This window comes from Choloepus didactylus, chromosome 10, assembly GCF_015220235.1.
Source record: "Choloepus didactylus isolate mChoDid1 chromosome 10, mChoDid1.pri, whole genome shotgun sequence".
NCBI classification, from domain to species: domain Eukaryota; kingdom Metazoa; phylum Chordata; class Mammalia; order Pilosa; family Megalonychidae; genus Choloepus; species Choloepus didactylus.
This window is the reverse complement of record NC_051316.1, coordinates 91,189,066-91,206,776: the sequence shown is the minus strand read 5'-3', so window position 1 is coordinate 91,206,776 and position 17,711 is coordinate 91,189,066. Positions and strand designations below refer to the sequence as shown.

At 54.4% G+C, this 17,711-nt stretch overlaps 1 protein-coding gene across 1 annotated transcript in view; it reads left to right on the top strand.

Annotated features, from left to right (window-relative positions):
- The window catches only part of HMCN2 (hemicentin 2), a 145,018-nt gene that overhangs the window by 54,769 nt on the left and 72,538 nt on the right, over nt 1–17,711 (top strand). The window contains exons 23-27 of the mRNA XM_037797992.1: nt 9,593–9,720; nt 12,792–13,046; nt 13,897–13,983; nt 16,268–16,462; nt 17,361–17,491. Coding sequence (XP_037653920.1) covers nt 9,593–9,720; nt 12,792–13,046; nt 13,897–13,983; nt 16,268–16,462; nt 17,361–17,491 — 796 coding nt within the window. The remainder of the gene's footprint in view (nt 1–9,592; nt 9,721–12,791; nt 13,047–13,896; nt 13,984–16,267; nt 16,463–17,360; nt 17,492–17,711) is intronic.

Below are 17,711 nucleotides of genomic sequence, written 5' to 3'. Positions count from 1 at the left end.
CACGCCCCACGTTGAGATCCTGTGAGCAGGCGGTGAGGGAGGAGCCTGGCTGGCCTTGGGCATCCTGCAAGACCGAGCCGTACCGCAAGACAGGGGGCTTGGGGATGGTGGCTTCTCTGACAAATGGGCCTTGACAGCCCTGGGGACCCTTGACTCTAGGGGGGACCACGGTGACATCAGCCCTGGCAAGGTCTTTGAGAAGTTCCAGGCTGAGAAGGTCATCGGGCAGCCTGCCCTGCAGCCCCTCAACCCCCCTGACACCTACACACGTCTCCGTGTCTTAGAACATCTGTTTGGTGGGGCCTTTCCAAACCTTGAAGCTGATATCCATGCACACTTGAGTGTGTTGGTGGGGGGTGGGGGGCCTGTGCCAGCTGGAGGATCGGGAGTTGTGAGGGGCTGTGTCTGCAGTGCCCCCCACCCCCATATCCCATTAGGGGTGGTGGCAGGGTCTCTCTGCTCCCAGCTGTGCCTCTCTGAGAAAGCCTGGTCCTGGGCTCCTTGGCCGGGTGCTAGACAGCTGGATGCTTGTTTATTTATGACTTGTTGCTGAAACGGGGGACCACATTCCTATTTGTTCATTCCTCCTTGATGTGATGCATCAATAGACCAACCGGGAGCCATAAATTTGCGAGAACTGCTTTTGCAATCCTAGAATTTTGTTCTGTTCTTCTCCCTTGTCCTCTCCACTTCTTACTGGCTTACATTTTTCTCTTGAGATTTATAAGATTCTGGGAGTTTAGCTAAATGAGGAGGAAAACATGCCTGGGATGGGGTGGGGGGTGAAGAGCCCAGACCTCAGAGTACATCAGACCCGAGTGCGAATCCTTGCTGGTTCCTCATGAGCCGTGTAACCTCAGGCAGCCACCAGCTCCTCCAGGCCAGTTTCTCCATCTGTAAAACGGACATCATCAAAACGCCTCTGTTATGGTAGGATGTCAGATATGCAATATTTAGTACATTGTAAGTGTTCAAAATATGCTCCCTTTGATATTATTTTCCTGCTGCTGCTATTCACAGCTGAAGGCATCAATTCTAGCTTTTTAAAAATAATCATCTTATCACATCCATGATCTCATTTAATCTCCATGGACATTTAAAAAGTATATATCAGCTCTATTGAAATATAATTCACATACCGTATAATCCATTTATTTAGAGTGTAAAACCCAGTGGTTTTTAGTATATTCACAGTGTTGAGCAACCATCACATAATCAATTTTAGAACATTTTCGTCACCTGCCAAACACACTGTGACCCCAATAGCAATCACCATCCATTCCCGCCCCCCGCTCCCCACCCCAGCCCTAGACAACCATGAATCTGCTTTGTTTCTATGGGTTTGCCTTTTCTAGATGTTTCATGTAAATGGAATCATACAGTTTGTGGCCTTTTGTGTCTGGCTTCTTTCACTTAGCATAAGGTTTTCAAGGTCCATCTATATTGCAGCATAAAACGGGACTTCATTTCTTTTTCTCACTGAATAATATTCCATTGTATGGATATACCACATTTTATTTATCTCTTCATCAGTTAATGGGCATTTGGATTGTTTCCACTTTCAGGCTGTTATGAGCAACCTCAGTGATTTTTTTTTTTTACTGTATTTAAAAATTCCTTGCAGGCTGTAGTTTAGGGGCTTCCTTGAAACTCGCTGACAATTTTCCCACTCAGAGTAACGATGAGTTACTCGGATAGACACCCCTCACCCCCTTTAATCTCACAGCGACTGAGCCAGGGAATGGAGTCTGTAAGCTCCCGTGGGAAGCACTGCATCCAAGCGGGGAGGCTGTACGTGTCTGCCTGCTCCTTCTCCGAGAGGGAGGCCTACTGCTCGGCCTCAAAGCTGCCATCCTGGAAGCTTCACAGGAGGGACCTTACTTTGATGAGCTGTAAGTTTTCAGCCACCTTCAGGAAATGGCACAAACACATAGACACGGACACAACAGACATGACACACACCAGCTTACACACACAGCAGCTTCTGGGCCAAGGTCAGGTGGCAACCCCTTCCTCTGGAAAATATTCTGAACTCAGGCAGCCTAAACCAGCCTGCCATCACCACCAGAGTCAGAAAGTCCTAGAAAAAAACAAACATTCCAGGAGCTCAGGGAGCTGTCATATTCTAAACCTCCCACCTGTGACCCTAATCCATTCTGATTCGTTAATATACACGTAGACACTTTATAGAGTTAAGCTTAGAGCATCTTATATCCCACGCCTACCATTGATTTTTTTTCATTTTCCCATTTTCTTGATTCATCCTGGCCCATGACAGTTGCTTTTCATTTTAAAGGGCAAAATAACATTCCAGGGCATTCGGCTCTCATGGTTGCTAAGCTGTTCCTCTGTTTGCAGCATGTGCTTCATTGCCAGTTTTAGGCAATGATACAGAGGATGGCTGGAACATCTTTGCACAAATGCTCCTCTTTATCTTCTGGTCATTGCCTTGGGGTATTGTCCTCCAAGCAAACGAGTAAGTCCAAGGGCGGGAGTGCCAGTGTGGTGCTTGTTATCCTCCGGGGCTGTTGTTTTTTGAAAAAGGCATCAGAGTTGTGAATTCAAAATTGAAGTTGATAGTATTTGTTGGACTGGGCCGGAGCAGCATCGGAGACAGAACACAGGCTCTGCCTGCATGTGAGATCGGGTGGCAGCAGACCTGGAGTCCTAGCCCAGCTTTGCCCCAACTCTGCATGAACTTGAACAAGACCTTCGCCTCCCTGGGCCTCAGTTTTCCTGTCTGAGAAATGAACGGGTTGGATAGGCGATGGTTGTCTGAGAGCATCTAGCGTCTCTGGTCCCATGATTCAGTCGGGATGCTGGGGTGAGGCGGTGTTTCTAGGCAACAGTGTTTGTTTGTGATTCTCATGTGGGGCTGGGACAGCTGTGAGCTCTCCTGGCTCCAGCTCTAGCTCCCAGGGGCGGCCAGCCAGGGTCCCACACATGGCCAAGTCCAGCCTCATCCAGGGAAGGAGAGGGGGAAGCTGTGGGGAGGGGAACAGCGAGAGAATGGAGTTGCTTCTGCCTTGCTACTCCGGTTTTCTTATTTTTATCCTCCCACCACCCTTCTCCCTGTCCCACCCTTGGGGATGCTAAGGGACACAGAATACCCACCCCTCTCCTGGAAGGGGTCTGGTGCCAAGAGGTGAGGGCTGCACCTAGGATTAAGCCACTTGCTCACTGTAAACCAGAGGGCGCAGCACTAACTGCCCAGGGCTTTGTGGGGTCTTTACCTCTGTGAATTCTCCCAGCCCTCACAGGTCCTGGCCTGGCAGCTCCAAGATCAGGTCTTATCAGCCTGTGGCCAGCGACTTTTCTGGAGAACATTCAAGGTAACTAAACTTCAGAGCTGCACACTAAGATCACCACAACGGTTAAGTGTGGTTGCAGAGTCAGAGGGCTGAGACCCAGCTCTGCCCTGAGCAGCTGAGTGACCTGGACCCCAGACGTCATCTCTCTGGGTCTCACTTTTCTCCCCTGTAAGGTGGGGAGGGGACCTGCTGGTAGGCTCTGCTGCCTTCAGGTTTGGCTGTTGGGGGTTTCAAGTGAGAATGCACCTGGAAAGTGCTTAAGCATGCAGAGGCGTACAGGAAGTGCTCAACGGTTGACAGCTGTCGCTGGCAGCCACACCTTCCCAGCTGCCAGCTTTCTGGAGAGCTTACGTTTTCCAGGCTCACAGGGATAGTGCTCGCTTGCTCTCTCTCATATTGTACTCTGCTTTGGTTTTCAAAGGTCAGGATCAGGCCCTTCTTCCTAGATGGAAATATTTGTGGTTTCCTTACAAGAGTCCTTGGTGTTGCGAGGCCACAGTAAGGAGATGAAGGCCAGGCTGACCCTGCCCTGGGCCGGACACCTGCCCCACCCTGGCCCCAGCAGACACAGGGCCTAGCGTGGCGTTGGCAAGCGGAGGGCCTGGGCGAGTTGCCTGACTGTGTGCCCTGTGGGTGAGGGTCAGCCCCCGCTGGTCTGGGTGATTCAGGGCTGTGCTGCTCATTCAACAGTTGTCGCTCCTGCTCCCAGGAGGCTCTGTGCTCCCACCGTGAGGGTGGACGTGCCGCAGAGTGGAGCCTTTATAAACGGAGGCAGCATCGCAAACAACACGAGATAGCTAGAGGGACTGGGGCACAGGCAAACGCCCCAGACCCCAAGCTCCCTGAGGACAGCGTCATTTTCTCGACCTCGGCAGCATCTGGCCCACCTTGAACCTAGTGGCTCTTTGTTCAATGAGTGAAGGAAAGAAGGAGCAGTTGGCTGAACTGGACTCGAGGCAGCTCGAGCAGGGGAAGTTTAATGAGGCCTGGAGTCGTCAGGGAAGGCTTCATGGAAGAGCTGGAGCCTGTGCTGCCTTGAGGGGCATCTAGAAGGCAGAGACATTGGGGGAACAGTGTGAGCGAAGGGGGGGGAGTGTACGTGTCATTGACAGGGACAGCTGGGATTTGACATCAAATATTTACTGAGCACCTGCATTTAGCCAGGACCTGTGTTTAGGGCTGGGGATATGCCAGGGACCAAGGCACACCTGTCTCTCCCCTCATGGAGCCATCAGTGACAGGTAATCACAGGTATGATAAATGCCCTAAGAGCTTTAAGCACTTATGACTTGGGCCTTCTCTGAGGCATCCGGGAAGGCTTCTCTGAGGAGGTGACGTTTCAGCTGAGCCACAGAGGATGAGCAGGAATTGGAGAGGTGAGCCACAGCATGGTGGGTATGTGTTGGGAATGAGGCAGATGGTGTCTGGGAATTTGCATTACTCTGAGCACTTCCTGTCTATCAGATGGCCTCAGTCTCTGGGCAAGTAGGTTCCCCCTCAGAGCTCAGGGCAGTGGTCTGCCCAGTGGGACCTGGAGGGCTGGTGGGCCCTCAGATTCCTCCATCACCCTGACATCTGTGTGCACTGGGCTGGCTGGGTGAGCCTCGCTGCTGACAGCAAAGGCTCAACTCCAGTGGATGTCATAAACGGGAAATTCCCCACAAAGCCCTCCGTGTTCTCATCTGGGCGCCTCACGGAGCCATCTGGCTGCACACGCCACCGAGTCTGCTTCCGCTCGTTACACCACACATGCCCCAGCAGCCTGTTCCATGGGGTGAATTGGTGTCCTCCCTTTTCCATGCACCTCTCCCTTGCCCCTATCTTACTGGGTGCAGCCCCCAAACCTCCTGCTGAGCCTCTGGGAATGGGTGAGGGGACAGAAGGAGAAGACTTCCCTGGAAACCCCCCGATTCCAGGCTGCCTCCTGTGGCCCAACAACTTCTACTTTGCCCTTTCCCTAAGTGCCAATGGGGCTTGTGCAGGGGTCACGCTAAAGGGTGTTGCTCTGTGCCAGATCTGGGCTGGGTTCTGGAGATAAAAAGGCAAATTGGACAGACAGGGTGTGCTTTCTTGGAGCCCACCGTCTAAGTGGGTAGGCAGACAGGTAACAGGAAATTACAAGTCAGTGAGGTAAGGGTTGTGATGAGGGAGGTACAGGGAGCTGCAGGACCCCAAAGGAGGCACCTGCTGGCTTGGGGCATCCTGGCAGCCTTCCTGGAAGAGGTGATTTTTTTTTTTTTAATTATTGAAGGGTGAGCAGGAGTTGTCCAAGTGTACAGGTAGTTCACAGGAGGTGGAAGAGTGTCCCAGGCAGAGAGAACATGTTCGTGTTGTGGAGGTGAGACGGACCTGGCCTTTCTGAGGAAGAACAAATGGTCCAGTGCTGCCATGCAAGGACGCGCGGGGTGAGGTTGGGGGTTGGGGTTCAGGGGACTGGACTGAGCAGATCCATACAGGCCATGATGCTGCACTTGGGTTTTGTTCAGGGAGTAGGGGGTGGCCACTGAGGGGTTTACAGGACTGGCGTGGCCATTTAGAGCAGGCACCGGCTCTGTGGGGCAGGCACTGGGTCCTGTGGCCCCTGGAGGCCTCAGCTTTTCCCTTTATAAAGTGGAATCTCCCTTCTTTCCATTTCTTCCTTTGTGATACAGCAAGTGTCATCCCCTTTCTTGGAAATGATCCAGGTGCTGGTCACAAGAAAAGCAACAAGATGTCTACTCTTATTGTTGATAATTGTTTCCATTTTTGGAAGTTTCTTGTATTTTTTCCCCAGAACTCCCACTTCTTATCCTTTTAAGGGCTTGGTGAGGGAGGGATGGGTGTAGGTTTTATGGGCCCTCAAGTTTTCAGAAGAATGAGGAGGTAACCTCTGAGATAACTGAATCCAGAGCGGCTTTTTTGAATATAAAAACAGCGAGACTCAGAGCTGTCAACTGCTCTACCCAAGGTTGCACAGCATGTTTGTTGCAGCACTGGACCTCAAATCCAGGACTCCAGATTCCCAGTCTAGACCTCTTTCCATTGACCCATGTTGTCCCATGTTGCCAGCCAAGGTTCTGCAGTGAAATCTGTTGTTGGGTGTGTATGTTTCAGTCCTAAATTAATTTGACCCTTGTTTGGTGGGTGTGGACACATTAACATTATTTAACTTAAAGGAGGTGGTGGGTGAGAAAAGCTAAGCTGGAGAAGTGAAGCCACACAGGCAAAATGTTTATCCATTGCTGGAATAAAAAAAAAAAATCTGTGTGGTGTTTTTTCTCTTTTCCTCCACACTCTAAAGATTGAGTGATGGCTCAGGGTTGCCCAGCTGGCTGGAGACAGGGGACCTAGAGCCTGGACACTAGCCTGAGCTCATATCATACTAAGGCGGCCATTTATTGAGCACTCACTATGTCCCAGGCTTGTGGGCTTATATGCCTCATGTCATTTCACACTCACCACCTCCAGGAGATGCAGATGCATATCATTCCATTTTCCAGATGAGAAGACGGAGGCTCAGGGAGATGGACTCTTTGGCCCAAGGTCAGCCTATATGGTCACACCAGAGACACTTGCTTCAAAGTCCTGCTCCCGTCTGCTCTGCCAGACTGCTTCTTGGGGCAGAAGCCCTTCCTTGTGTCCCCAGGTGGTGTTCCGCAGCACCTAGGACCTTGTGGAAACCCCAGTTCCTGCCCTGCACTATGGAATTATAGTCTCTGAGGTGGCCTGGGAATCTGCATCTTTCACACACTCTGAGAGATTGAGATGAGAACCCCACTCTGCAAGGTGTGAGTGAAGTACTCCACCCATTAGAGATAACTGTGGGTGAGCCTGTGGCCCAGGAGTCCCAGGAAGGAAGAAAGGGAGGGGGACAGGGAGGGAGGGAAAGAGCGAAGGAAGGGATGGGGGGGAGAGAGAGAGAGAGAGGGAGAAAGTGAGAGAGAGATGGAGGGAGGGATGAAGAGAGGGAGGGAGGGAGGGAGGGACGGAAGGAGGGAGAGAAGAAGGAAATAAAAAATGCCTAAATGTTTACCTAAAGGGGAATAAATTAATAAATTGCAGTATGGTCATACAAAGGAATACTATACAACAATGAAAATGAACGAACTAGGCCTGCACCCATCCACATGATGCCATTTATATATGTTTTAAAACCTGCAGACTGCATTGTGTATTATCTATGGATGTTGCTGTCATTGCCCTGGTAAAGCTAACCTTCGTTGAGCTGAGTGCTGCTCTGTTCTGGGCACTGTTCTATGAATGAAGTCATTTAATCCTCTCAACAATCCTATGAGGGATGAGTGTTATTATTGTCTCTGTTTTCCAAAATGAGACGACAGTGACTCAGAAAGTTCACGAGACTTGCTTAGCCTCACACTACAAGCATGTGGCAGAGCAGGGTTGGAACCCAAGTGGTCTGGCCCACGGGTTTCTCATTCACATAGTCCTCTAAAAACTTGCCCCATGCACCTATTGGACGTTTGGGACAAACTGGTGGAGGGGGATTTCTGGTCAGGGGGATTACTACCCCACTTTACAGATGGGGAGACTGAGGCCCAGCAGAGATAAACAAGTAGCCCAAGGTCACACAGAGTGAACTGCTAATGACTTTAACCTGTTTTATATCTGTGTGCCCAGCATTTTGTTTGCAGCATCTTATATGATCCTGCCCTGGGAGGTGGGAGCTTCTGTGATCCCCATTTTGTCGAGGAGAGAACTGAGGCTCAACAGAAGGGGATGGTAGGGACCAAGACTGGAACCCAAGCCCAGCTGTCTCCAGAGCCCAGCTCGAAACCTCTGGTGGAAGGAAGGCTGGGGGACTGGTCTGGGAGACCCCACCCCCCACCCCCGATGCTGTCTGCTTGCTCTTGGGGCCAGCCAGGGCCAGTGGCCGCAGCTGCCCTCCCTGCTTTATGGAGGCGAGGCCTGTGGGGAGCCAGCACATATGAGCCAGTGACATCATGTCTGCAGGGGCCCCTTGAGGACTGGCCCAGCTGCAAGAGCCTGGCTGGGGGTCCACCCCTGTGGGAAGGGGGCCAGGTGACTTCAGCAAGGTGGGCGGGATGGGGGTGCCAGTGGGGTCAGGACCCTGCAGCTTCCTCCTGGAGGGTCCTCAGCATGGCTCTGGGTAACAGAATGACACAAAGCACTTAGAAGCAGAGGTCCTTGGGGCTACTCACTCCAAGCCATGGTGCCCTCCTCCAGATGGGGCCTCCTCCCCACCTCTCAGGGCTGTGAGAGCCTCAGCCAGGAACAGCAGGTGTGTGCATTGGAGGCGGGCAAGTCACTGCCAGCAGCTGGCAGGGATCGAGTGGTGCCCAGGTCCCAGCCCTGGCCGAGCCCGCAGTGGAAGCCCTTCACCAGCCCAGGGGCAGACCCTCTTGTCATTCCCATTTTCTAGATGAGGAACTGGAAACCATAAGAGGTGAAGCCACTTGCCCGACGTCACACAGCTAGGAAGGTGTTCCGATTTGCTAAAGCTGCCATTATGCAAAACACCAGAAATGGATTGGCTTTTATAAAGGGGGGTTATTTGGTTACAGATTTACAGTCTGAAGGCCAGGAATGTCCAAATTAAGGCATCAACAAGAGTATACCTTCACTGAAGAATGGCTGATGGCGTCCAGAAAAGCTCTGTCAGCTGGGAAGGCACATAGCTGGCGTCTGCTGATACTTTGCTCCCGGGTCCTGATTTCAAAATGGCTTTCTCCAAAATGTCTCTGGGCTTCTGTCTCTCTTAGCTTCTCCAGCTAACATCTCAAAGCGAAAGCAAGCATCTGGGTCTCCTGGCTTAGCATATCCTGGGGTGTTTTCATCCCTGTGCTCTGTGTGTGAGCTCCCTTTAAAGGACTCCAGTAAACTAATCAAGACCTACCCTGAATGGTCGGGGTCAAATCTCCATGGAAACATTCAATCAAGAGGTCACACCCTAATCAGAAAAATTAATAAATCTGCTCCCCCAAGATTGCGTTACAGAATATGGCTTTTGGGGGACATAATATATCAAAACCGACCCAGAAAGGTTCAGAGATTGGACTCAAACCCGATCCCGTGGATTCCTAGTCCAATTCTCTACCTGTTACACCAGCAGGGGTGGGGTTTGGCCCTGGCCCAAGGCAGGGCAGGAATGGAGGGTAGACTTCACAGGCTGAGGCCAGAAAGGGGAGGGCAGCTGTGTGGCGGGCCCTGCCTCAATCACGGAAGGCTTCCTGGCAGAGCTAGCTGGTTCGAGTTGGGTCTTGAGCCTTTCTGGGGGGAACGGGGCGGGTGAAGGTCTCACTGCTGTCCCCTCATTCCTGCAGGCACAGCCTCCTCCAGTCGGGCTCCCTGCGTCTGACCCAGGCCCAGGTCAGTGACAGCGGCCGCTACGAGTGCACAGCCAGTAACCCCGCGGGCTCTGCCTCCCGACGCTACATCCTGGGGGTACAAGGTAGGGCCTGGGCTGATGGTCCTGGTCTGTCTCCCTCCACCCTGCTCCCCACTGCCCACTGTCCTGCCCCCTGTCTCCTTCACAGTCCTCCTGAGTGGCCCCCGCCATCTCCCTGCAGGCTCCACTTCCAGGGCCAGGCTCTGTCCCTCCGCTCCTGAGGCCCCCCCAGCTCTCCTCTTCCTCCTGCCACCTTTACTTCCTGCCTTGCTCAAGTCCTGCCTCTCCTTCTCCTCCACCCGTTTTAGTTTCCTAGGCTGCTTAAAGCAAATACCATGAAATGGTTCTACTTTAAGCAAATAGGAATTTATTAGCTTACAGTGTGAGGCTGAGAAAATGTCCAGATCAAGGCATCAAGACAATGCTTTCTTCCCCAACACCAGCGGCCAGTGATCCCTGGCTCCTCTGCCACATGGCAGGACACATGGCGGCAGCTGCTGGGCTCTCCCTTCTCTTCCGGGTTTCATTGCTTTCAGCTTCTTGCCTCTGTCTCTGTCTCTTTTTTTCTTTCTCTCTCTCAATCTCTCAATCTCTCTCTGTATTCATTCCATTTATAAAGGACTCCAGTAGTAGGGTTAAGACCCATCCTGATTGAGGTGGGTCACACCTTAACTGAAGTAGTCTCATCAAAATGTCCTACCTACAATGGGTTCACACTCACAGGAATGGACTAGATTTGAGAACGTGTTTTTTGGGGTTCCATACAGCTTCAAACTACCATAGCCCCCTTTCTCCCTTTTTGCCTTGGTTGGGGCCCAAAGAGGGTATTCTGAGAAGAGAGGGCAGGGCCCAGAGGGGAGCTGAGTGGTGGGGGGCTGGGGGACTGGGAGGGGCCCCATGAAGGGACAATGTGGGAAGAGGGGTCCGAGAGCATCCCTGCCCTGCCCCAGGAGCTAGGGCTTGGCGGCACTCAGAGGCTCATGGTATGCCTCTCCAAGCCCACCCCCCTGCTATCCACCCAAAGAAGGCCTTTCCAAGACCCTGACCCCACCCCATGCCCAGTCAAGGAGGTCCTTGGCACACCGAAAGCAGGAGTCTTTGCCCTTTAGTGAGCACCTGCTGCATGCCAGGCACCAGGCTGAGCTTTTTGCACATAAAGCCCCTCTTTGGGCCCGGGACTTGGTGGTTCCTAAGCTTCCTGCTGTGGTTCCAGTTCCCTGCCCAGCCAGGGCTCCCGGGAATGGCCATTCACCTGGGTGTCCAGGTTCTGTTCGATGGAAGCCAGTCAGTGGGAATCAGTGCATTCCAGAGGCAGGGAAAGTGTCATCTCAAAGGGCCTGGAGGAGTCATCTAAGACAGGGGTCGGCTAACTGACCCACGGGCCAAATGTGGCTCCCACCTGTTTTTGTGTGGCCCTCGAGTGAAGAGTGGTTTCTACATTTTTAAATGATTGGGGGAAAAAAAGATTAACATTTCATGACAAGAAAATTATATGAAATTCAAATTTTGGTGTTTATAAATAAGGCTTAATTGGAACACAGTGATACCCATTCCTTTACATACTGTTTATGGCTGCTTTTGTGCTACAGGAGCAGAGGTGAGTAGTTGAGAAAGAGACCAGATGGCCTGTAAAGAGGCAAATATTTATTATGTGGTCCTTTACAGGAAAAGTTTTCCAACCCCTGATCTACGCTAATGCCCCATTTTACAGGTGGACAGGCTGAGGCCCAGAGAAAAAGGGAGGCTCAAAGGTTTGTACCAATTATGGGAAAGATAAAGAAGCAGGGAGGATAAAGAGAGAGACTGAGTCGGCAGAACTCGGTTTGTATCCTGCTCTGCCACTGACTGGCTGTGTGACCTTAGGCCAGTTGCTTGGCCTCTCTGGACTTCCCCTCTGTAAAGTAGAGGCCACAATAATGCCTTTCTCATAGCTGTCAGAAGGTGTCCACATAATGCACTCAGCATGGTGGAGGATGTTATTGTTTTCAGCAAGTGTGTGTGCACACGCAGGTGTGTGTGCATGTGTGTGTGTGTCAGAATGAGAGAGAGAGAGAGAGATGGATGCACAAACAGCCATGTGCACCCTCGTGTTCCTGAGTGGGGAGCCCTCCTGGTCAGTGAGGCTCATCTCCCGGCCCTGCCTCAGAAGCTGGGAACAGGGGGTGTGTTCCTCAGCTTCCCCCAAGGGCCCAGGACCACTTGTTCTGGTGTCCCATGCAGTCCAGAATGGGGTGTCCCCTGGGCTCTGAGAAGTCACCTGAGCCACAAGAAGCCTCCCGGACTCCTGGCCACACAGACCCAGAGTTTATGCCAGCTCCAGCGTCCATCAGCTGGGAGAGTGGGAAACTTGCTAAATCACATAATGTTTTGGAGCCTCGGTTCCCTAGGAAGGACTGAAGGAGATGGAGAATAAGAAAGTGACTTGGAAACACAAATGCCAAAAGAAATGGAAGCCACCATCTTCCCCATAGCCCAGGGAAGGGAAGGAGGGAGGCAGGATTAACGAGAATGCTTCTGATCGCCATATATTAGGTGCCTGCTGTGGGCCAGGCACCGTCCTACCTGCTTTAGTGCAGCATCTTGCTTCGTCCCCTGGGCAGCTTTGTTATGAGGGGGGAAATTGAGGCTTGGGCCAGCGAGGGGCTCACGTAGGGTCCCATGGCCTGTGAGGGGCTGAGCTAGGATTCGAGCCTCAGTTGTCCCACCTGGGATGTGAGCTTTGGGGCCCCTTAGCGTGTGCTGCCTCCCACCCTTGCTGTGTGACTTTGCATCAGTGCCTTTGCGCCTCTGGGCATGTTTCCCAGGCAGTGCTTCTCAAATGGTGTCTGGGTGGATATGGGCCTGGGGCAGGCGGCTGTGGAATAAACAAGCTGAATACCAAGGAGTGAGACTTTCATGACAGCAGGGTGATTCAGGTGAAAGGGCCAGACTCTACTCACTTTTAGGGGTCCAAATGGGGTGTTCTGATGTCTTTTCCTGGCAAACAAGGAGTCAGCAGCCTTAGATTTCCCCCACAATGAGTTCTGCTGGTCGATGTCCAGAGGTGTGGGGAGCCCTGTGACAGGTGGTCTGGAGTCTGTGACCCCCTGCCTGGGGTTCCCTCTTCCATGACCCCCACCTCGTGGCCCTATCAGCCCCCCCTCAGGTGCAGCCAGGCCCACGGCTGCTGAAGGTGCTGGCGGGCGAAGCCCTGGATCTGAACTGTGTGGCTGAGGGCAACCCGGAGCCCACATTGAGCTGGTCCAAGGATGGAGCCGCCCTGCAGGGAGGGGGTCCTGAGGGCTCCGTCCACTTTGCGGCCATCAGGGCCTCCGACGCCGGGACATACCTCTGCGAGGCCTCCAACAGTGCCGGGGTGGATGCGTGGGAGCTGGAGCTCAGGGTGCTGGGTGAGTCCCCACCACGACTCCAGAACCCTCGCCCCACCTCCCGCAAACCACAGCTCGGACTTCTGAGATGAGTGTCTGCTGTTCTGGAGTCAGGCCCCTCTGTCACCTTCCTGAATGGGACAGAACCCCTTCCCTCGCTGGGACCTCCCTGGGCCCACTCCCCAACCCCCCGCAGCTGTGGGGTGTCCGCGTCTGGGAGCCGTGTTTTTCCCAGGGGTACTGGCGAGCAGGTCTTCAGAGCCACCGCCAGGGGGCCCCCTGCTTGCCCCCCCCTTGGCCTGCGGTAAGTGGGGCCTCTGAGTACATGGTGGACAGGAGACCCCGGGGGGCTGTAGCTGAAGAGCAGGTGCCTGGGCCCAAGTCCAGCCCCTTCCACTTGCCAGCTGGTCGTTCACACTCTGACACCCAGTTTTCTCTTCTGCAAACTGGATCCAATAATTTGTGGGGGGCCAGTGAGAGAATGTGAGGGAAGCCGCTCGGGCATAGTAAGTTCTGGATCAATGGTGCTAGTGCTTCCACTATTATGAATGCAAAGGGTTATTGGTTTAAGACAAAGTTAGAAAGCTGCTGCTGGAAGGGAACTGGAGGGTGAGGACTGTGCTCAGTCCCTTGTGTTTGGGGGTGCAAGCTCAGCTCCCCGAGCCTGTGGGGGCCTGGCCTGGGGGCTGCTGCATTGGCTCTGATTCCACTGCTGTGAGGTTGCGGCCCAGAGCACAGGGCTTGCACCCCCTCCTTGCATCCAGCCAGGACTCTGGAGATGTGTCACCTTCCCTGCTGGACCTGGCTCCCTGGGGGCAGCTACAAGCCTTGGGCTTGGGGGTGTGAGTGTAGCCACGTTGCCTCCCACCAGAGCCACCACACTGGGGGGCCGACGAGACCAGCGGCCTGCTGGAGCGAGTGGCAGGAGAGAATGCCAGCCTGCCATGCCCCGCCAGAGGTAAGGCTGGGACCAGGGGTGGGCTGGGCTGGGGAGGAGCCCCTGCCTGCATTCCAGCACCCATGGGTTATGGGGGGGTTGAGGGGGTCCTCACTCCTTGCCAGGGCCATTCCAGGCATTACATCCCATTTCATGCCTATAGCATGGATATTGGCACTAGCCCTTTTTTATTAGGAACAATTCAGGCCCAGAGGAGTTGAGTGACTTGCCTGAGGTCACACAGCCAGGTGGTAACTGATAGAGAGTGGTCTGATTTGACTCCAGTCCTGCTCCCCAATTCAGCTCCTTGCCCCTCAGTGTCTGCCCCAGCAGGGCACCGGGGATTGTGACAGCCAGGGACAAGGAAGGGTAGGGTTCCTTGTTTTCTTGGGGTCAGTGGCCCTCATCCCTCCCCAAGTCTCAGATTTGTTCACAGAGGGTGGATTCATGCAGTCCTGGGCAAACCGGCCCTTCTGTGGGCTCTTTTTGGGGCAGCAGTGTGGGGCTGAGACAGCCACCTCTGCGGGCAGCCACCCAGTGTCAAATCCTGCTTTGGCTTTTCCTGGCTGTGTGATTTGGGGCATTTGCACCTACTTTCTGAGCCTGCGTTTGCATCCGTGCAGTGGTAATTCTGGTCCCTCTTACGCAGGGCCACTGTGAGAAGTCGCTGTGTCAGCATGAGTTGTCCAGGTCCTGGCACTATGCCTGGCACTTAGTGGGAGCTCGAGGAAATGTGTTGAATGAATGGATTCTATTTTTCTGTAAAAGCTCATTGTCCCACCCTGCTGATCGTGCTTCTTGCTGGAAGCTGCTTCTTTTGTCTTCAGGCTCTTTTACATGGGCGTTTTCTGTTTTCCCAACTGACTTGTGAGCCTCTTGCTTCCTGAGTGTATGTTGCATCCTTTCTGGAAAGGTGGATGGATGGGTGTCTGGGTAGCAAGTGACAGGCTAGGAAATGCCCTGGCATGGGCCAAGAGATCTGGTTCTAGACCCAGCTCCACTTCCTCCTGCCATGGGGCCCAGGGAAGTCCCTGGAACAGGACAAAGGGGAGGCAGGTAAGAGCGGGGCAGGCTCTGGCTCTGAAGTGTGCAGGGTCCTGGGCGGGAGACAGGCACCCCAGGTGGGAGCTCTGGGAGTCCCGCAGGTGTCCCCGGTCTGGAGAGCAGCCCACCCTAGAGTGACTCCAAGGTCCCAAGCCCTTGACCGTGGCGTCACCTTGTGGCCATCTTGGGTAACAGCAAGCAGCTTTCCATGTTCTCCCAGGGTGGAAGGTGGGAGAGTGCCCTGCCTTCCACGGTGGTGGACAAAGTGTGGGGTGTTCTTTATGATAATTATTGTGAGTCCAATAACTGGCGATACAGTGAACAGTGGGGGGGGGAGGGTGAAGTGCCCAGGGTGCTGACCTGTGAGTTTTGAGGAGCAGCCCTGGCGTTTGGCAACCCCGGCATCCTTTCCTTCCTGCTCAGCATCCGTGGAGATGAGGAGAGGTGAGGGCTGGGGGCAGGCGCTGCCGCTCAGCAAGGTGGGGCAGAGCAGGGACTCCCAGCCAGTGCGGGTGACTCCAGGCCCTGCTATAGCCACTGGGCAGTGCTGCCTCCCTGGTGTGGCTGCTGCTTGGGGTGGCTGGGTCATTCATTCAACACCACTCGGAGGAAACTATGTGCCAGGCTCCGTTGTAGGGGCTGGGGTTAGAGACAGCTTCTCTCAAGGCGTAGTGGGGCAACTGGTTATTGTGCATCCACTGGGACCAGGCCCTACTGAGCTGACAGACTGCTGGCAGAGACAGGCCAACCAGAGGGGGTGTCCGAGAAGGGAATCCGGTGGGTTGAGGCACTCACATGGGCTGTGCCAGGGCCATGCTTAAGTGAAGAGCCAGCTGGACTCAGCAGGTGCTTTCCTCCACTCCTGCATCCATCTGGCAGCACAGTGCAGGGTGCTGAGCATGGTGGGCTTGTTCATTTGTTCATTCATTCAGTGGAGGTTTATTGTGCACCTACTATGTATAGTGCTCTGTGGGGCTGCTATTCTAAACACAGTGGCCCAGATGGGGCTGTGGCCCTGCCTCTGGGTCCCTCAGGGAAAATGGGAAGACTGTGTGGAGGTGCAGCATTACGTGGGGGGGGGGCAGTGAGGAGAGTGGGTGCCTGGAGCTGGAGGACAGCAGCTCCTCCCAGCCTGGGGGTGAGGGAGGTGCCTGGGGAAGGGCCTGGAACTGCAGGAGGTACGTGGGGGAAGTGTGAGCCAGGGTATGGAGGTGGGAAGGTGTCAGGGTATTTGGAACTGATGATTCCATGTGCCTTCTAGGGACTCCTAAGCCGCAGGTGACGTGGCAGAAGGGCCCATCCTTGGAGCCGCTGCGTGGCCGGCCGAATGTGACAGTACTGGATGAAGGGTCCCTGTTCCTGACCTCGGTCTCGCCCACTGACAGTGGAGAGTATGAGTGCCAGGCCACCAATGAGGCGGGCTCCACGTCCAGGAAAGCCAAGCTGGTGGTCTATGGTGAGCAGGGACCCCAGAGCGGGGGGTGATGGGACAGTGGGGACCTGGAGACTGGCTAGCACCCACCTCCAGAGCCCCAGCCACATGGTGTGCTGGGAGGCCGCAGATCCCTGGCCCCAGGTGCTGAGGGTGGGGGGCAGCTAGGGAATGTTGGAAGAGTGGCGGGTGGCACAGGGTTCCCCTCTTCCCCAGTGACCTCCCAGGGAGACTGTGTACAAGGAAGCACCTGGGCCTCCATAAATGGCTTTTAAACGGGTCTAATAGGCAAATTCATTTTAAAATGAGTACCAATAGTCGGGGGAGTCCCAATGCCCACCTCTGGGGTGTGCAGAGGACAGGGAGCGCTGCCCCTTTGCCTTAACACAGAGACATAGGCATTAGGGGGTGCTCTACTTGCCAGTGATGAGCCTTGGGTCAGATTTAACGGCTCCTAATGGGCTACCTTCCACCCCCCTGTGACCCAGCCCTGCTCCCCATCTGACACATGGCCTGGAGAGTGTGTTGCAAAGACATGCCCAAGCTCCCCCTTCAGAGGCTTTGACTTGGGGGGGCCCAGGGTGGGGCCCTCTTGGGTGATCGTGACAATGGCCGATTGTGGGAGCCATAAGGATCCAGCTTCTGGGAGTGCAGCACCTGCGACCGGGCACCCCAAGGGCTGTGCCTTTTCCAGGCAAGGCTGCCACGGCCTCTTGTTTGACCACTCCCGGGTCTGCAGGCTCACCATGGCCAGCCAGACTGGAGCCTGGGGTGGACGAGAGTGGGCAGACATCTGGGGACCCCTGTGATGGGCAGAATGGTGGTCCAGAGACTCTGGGGGAGGGGAGGGGTGGCCCAGACTGGGTCCAGGTGGCCGTGGGCCTCTGGACAGGCAGCAACTCTGTTTCTCCTTCCTCCCAAGTGCCCCCCAGCATCCGGGAGGAGGGGCGCAGGGCCAATGTGTCGGGCATGGCTGGGCAGTCCCTGATGCTGGAGTGTGATGCCAATGGCTTTCCAGCCCCTGAGATCGTGTGGCTCAAGGATGGGCAGCTGGTGGGTGTTCCCCTGGGGCAGATGGACTATGGGGTGGGATTTGTATAGGAGAGGGGCCTTCGGGACAGGCGTTCCAGCAGTGCCAAGTTGTAGTGGGACTGTGACAGGTGCCTTTGAGGATGGCAGGGAGTGGGGTTGGAGAGTAGAGGCCTGTGGTCCTATGGTGAAGCCTGGGAGGCTGCATGGAAGAGAGGGTTGGCTGCAGCTCTGGAAGTCAGAG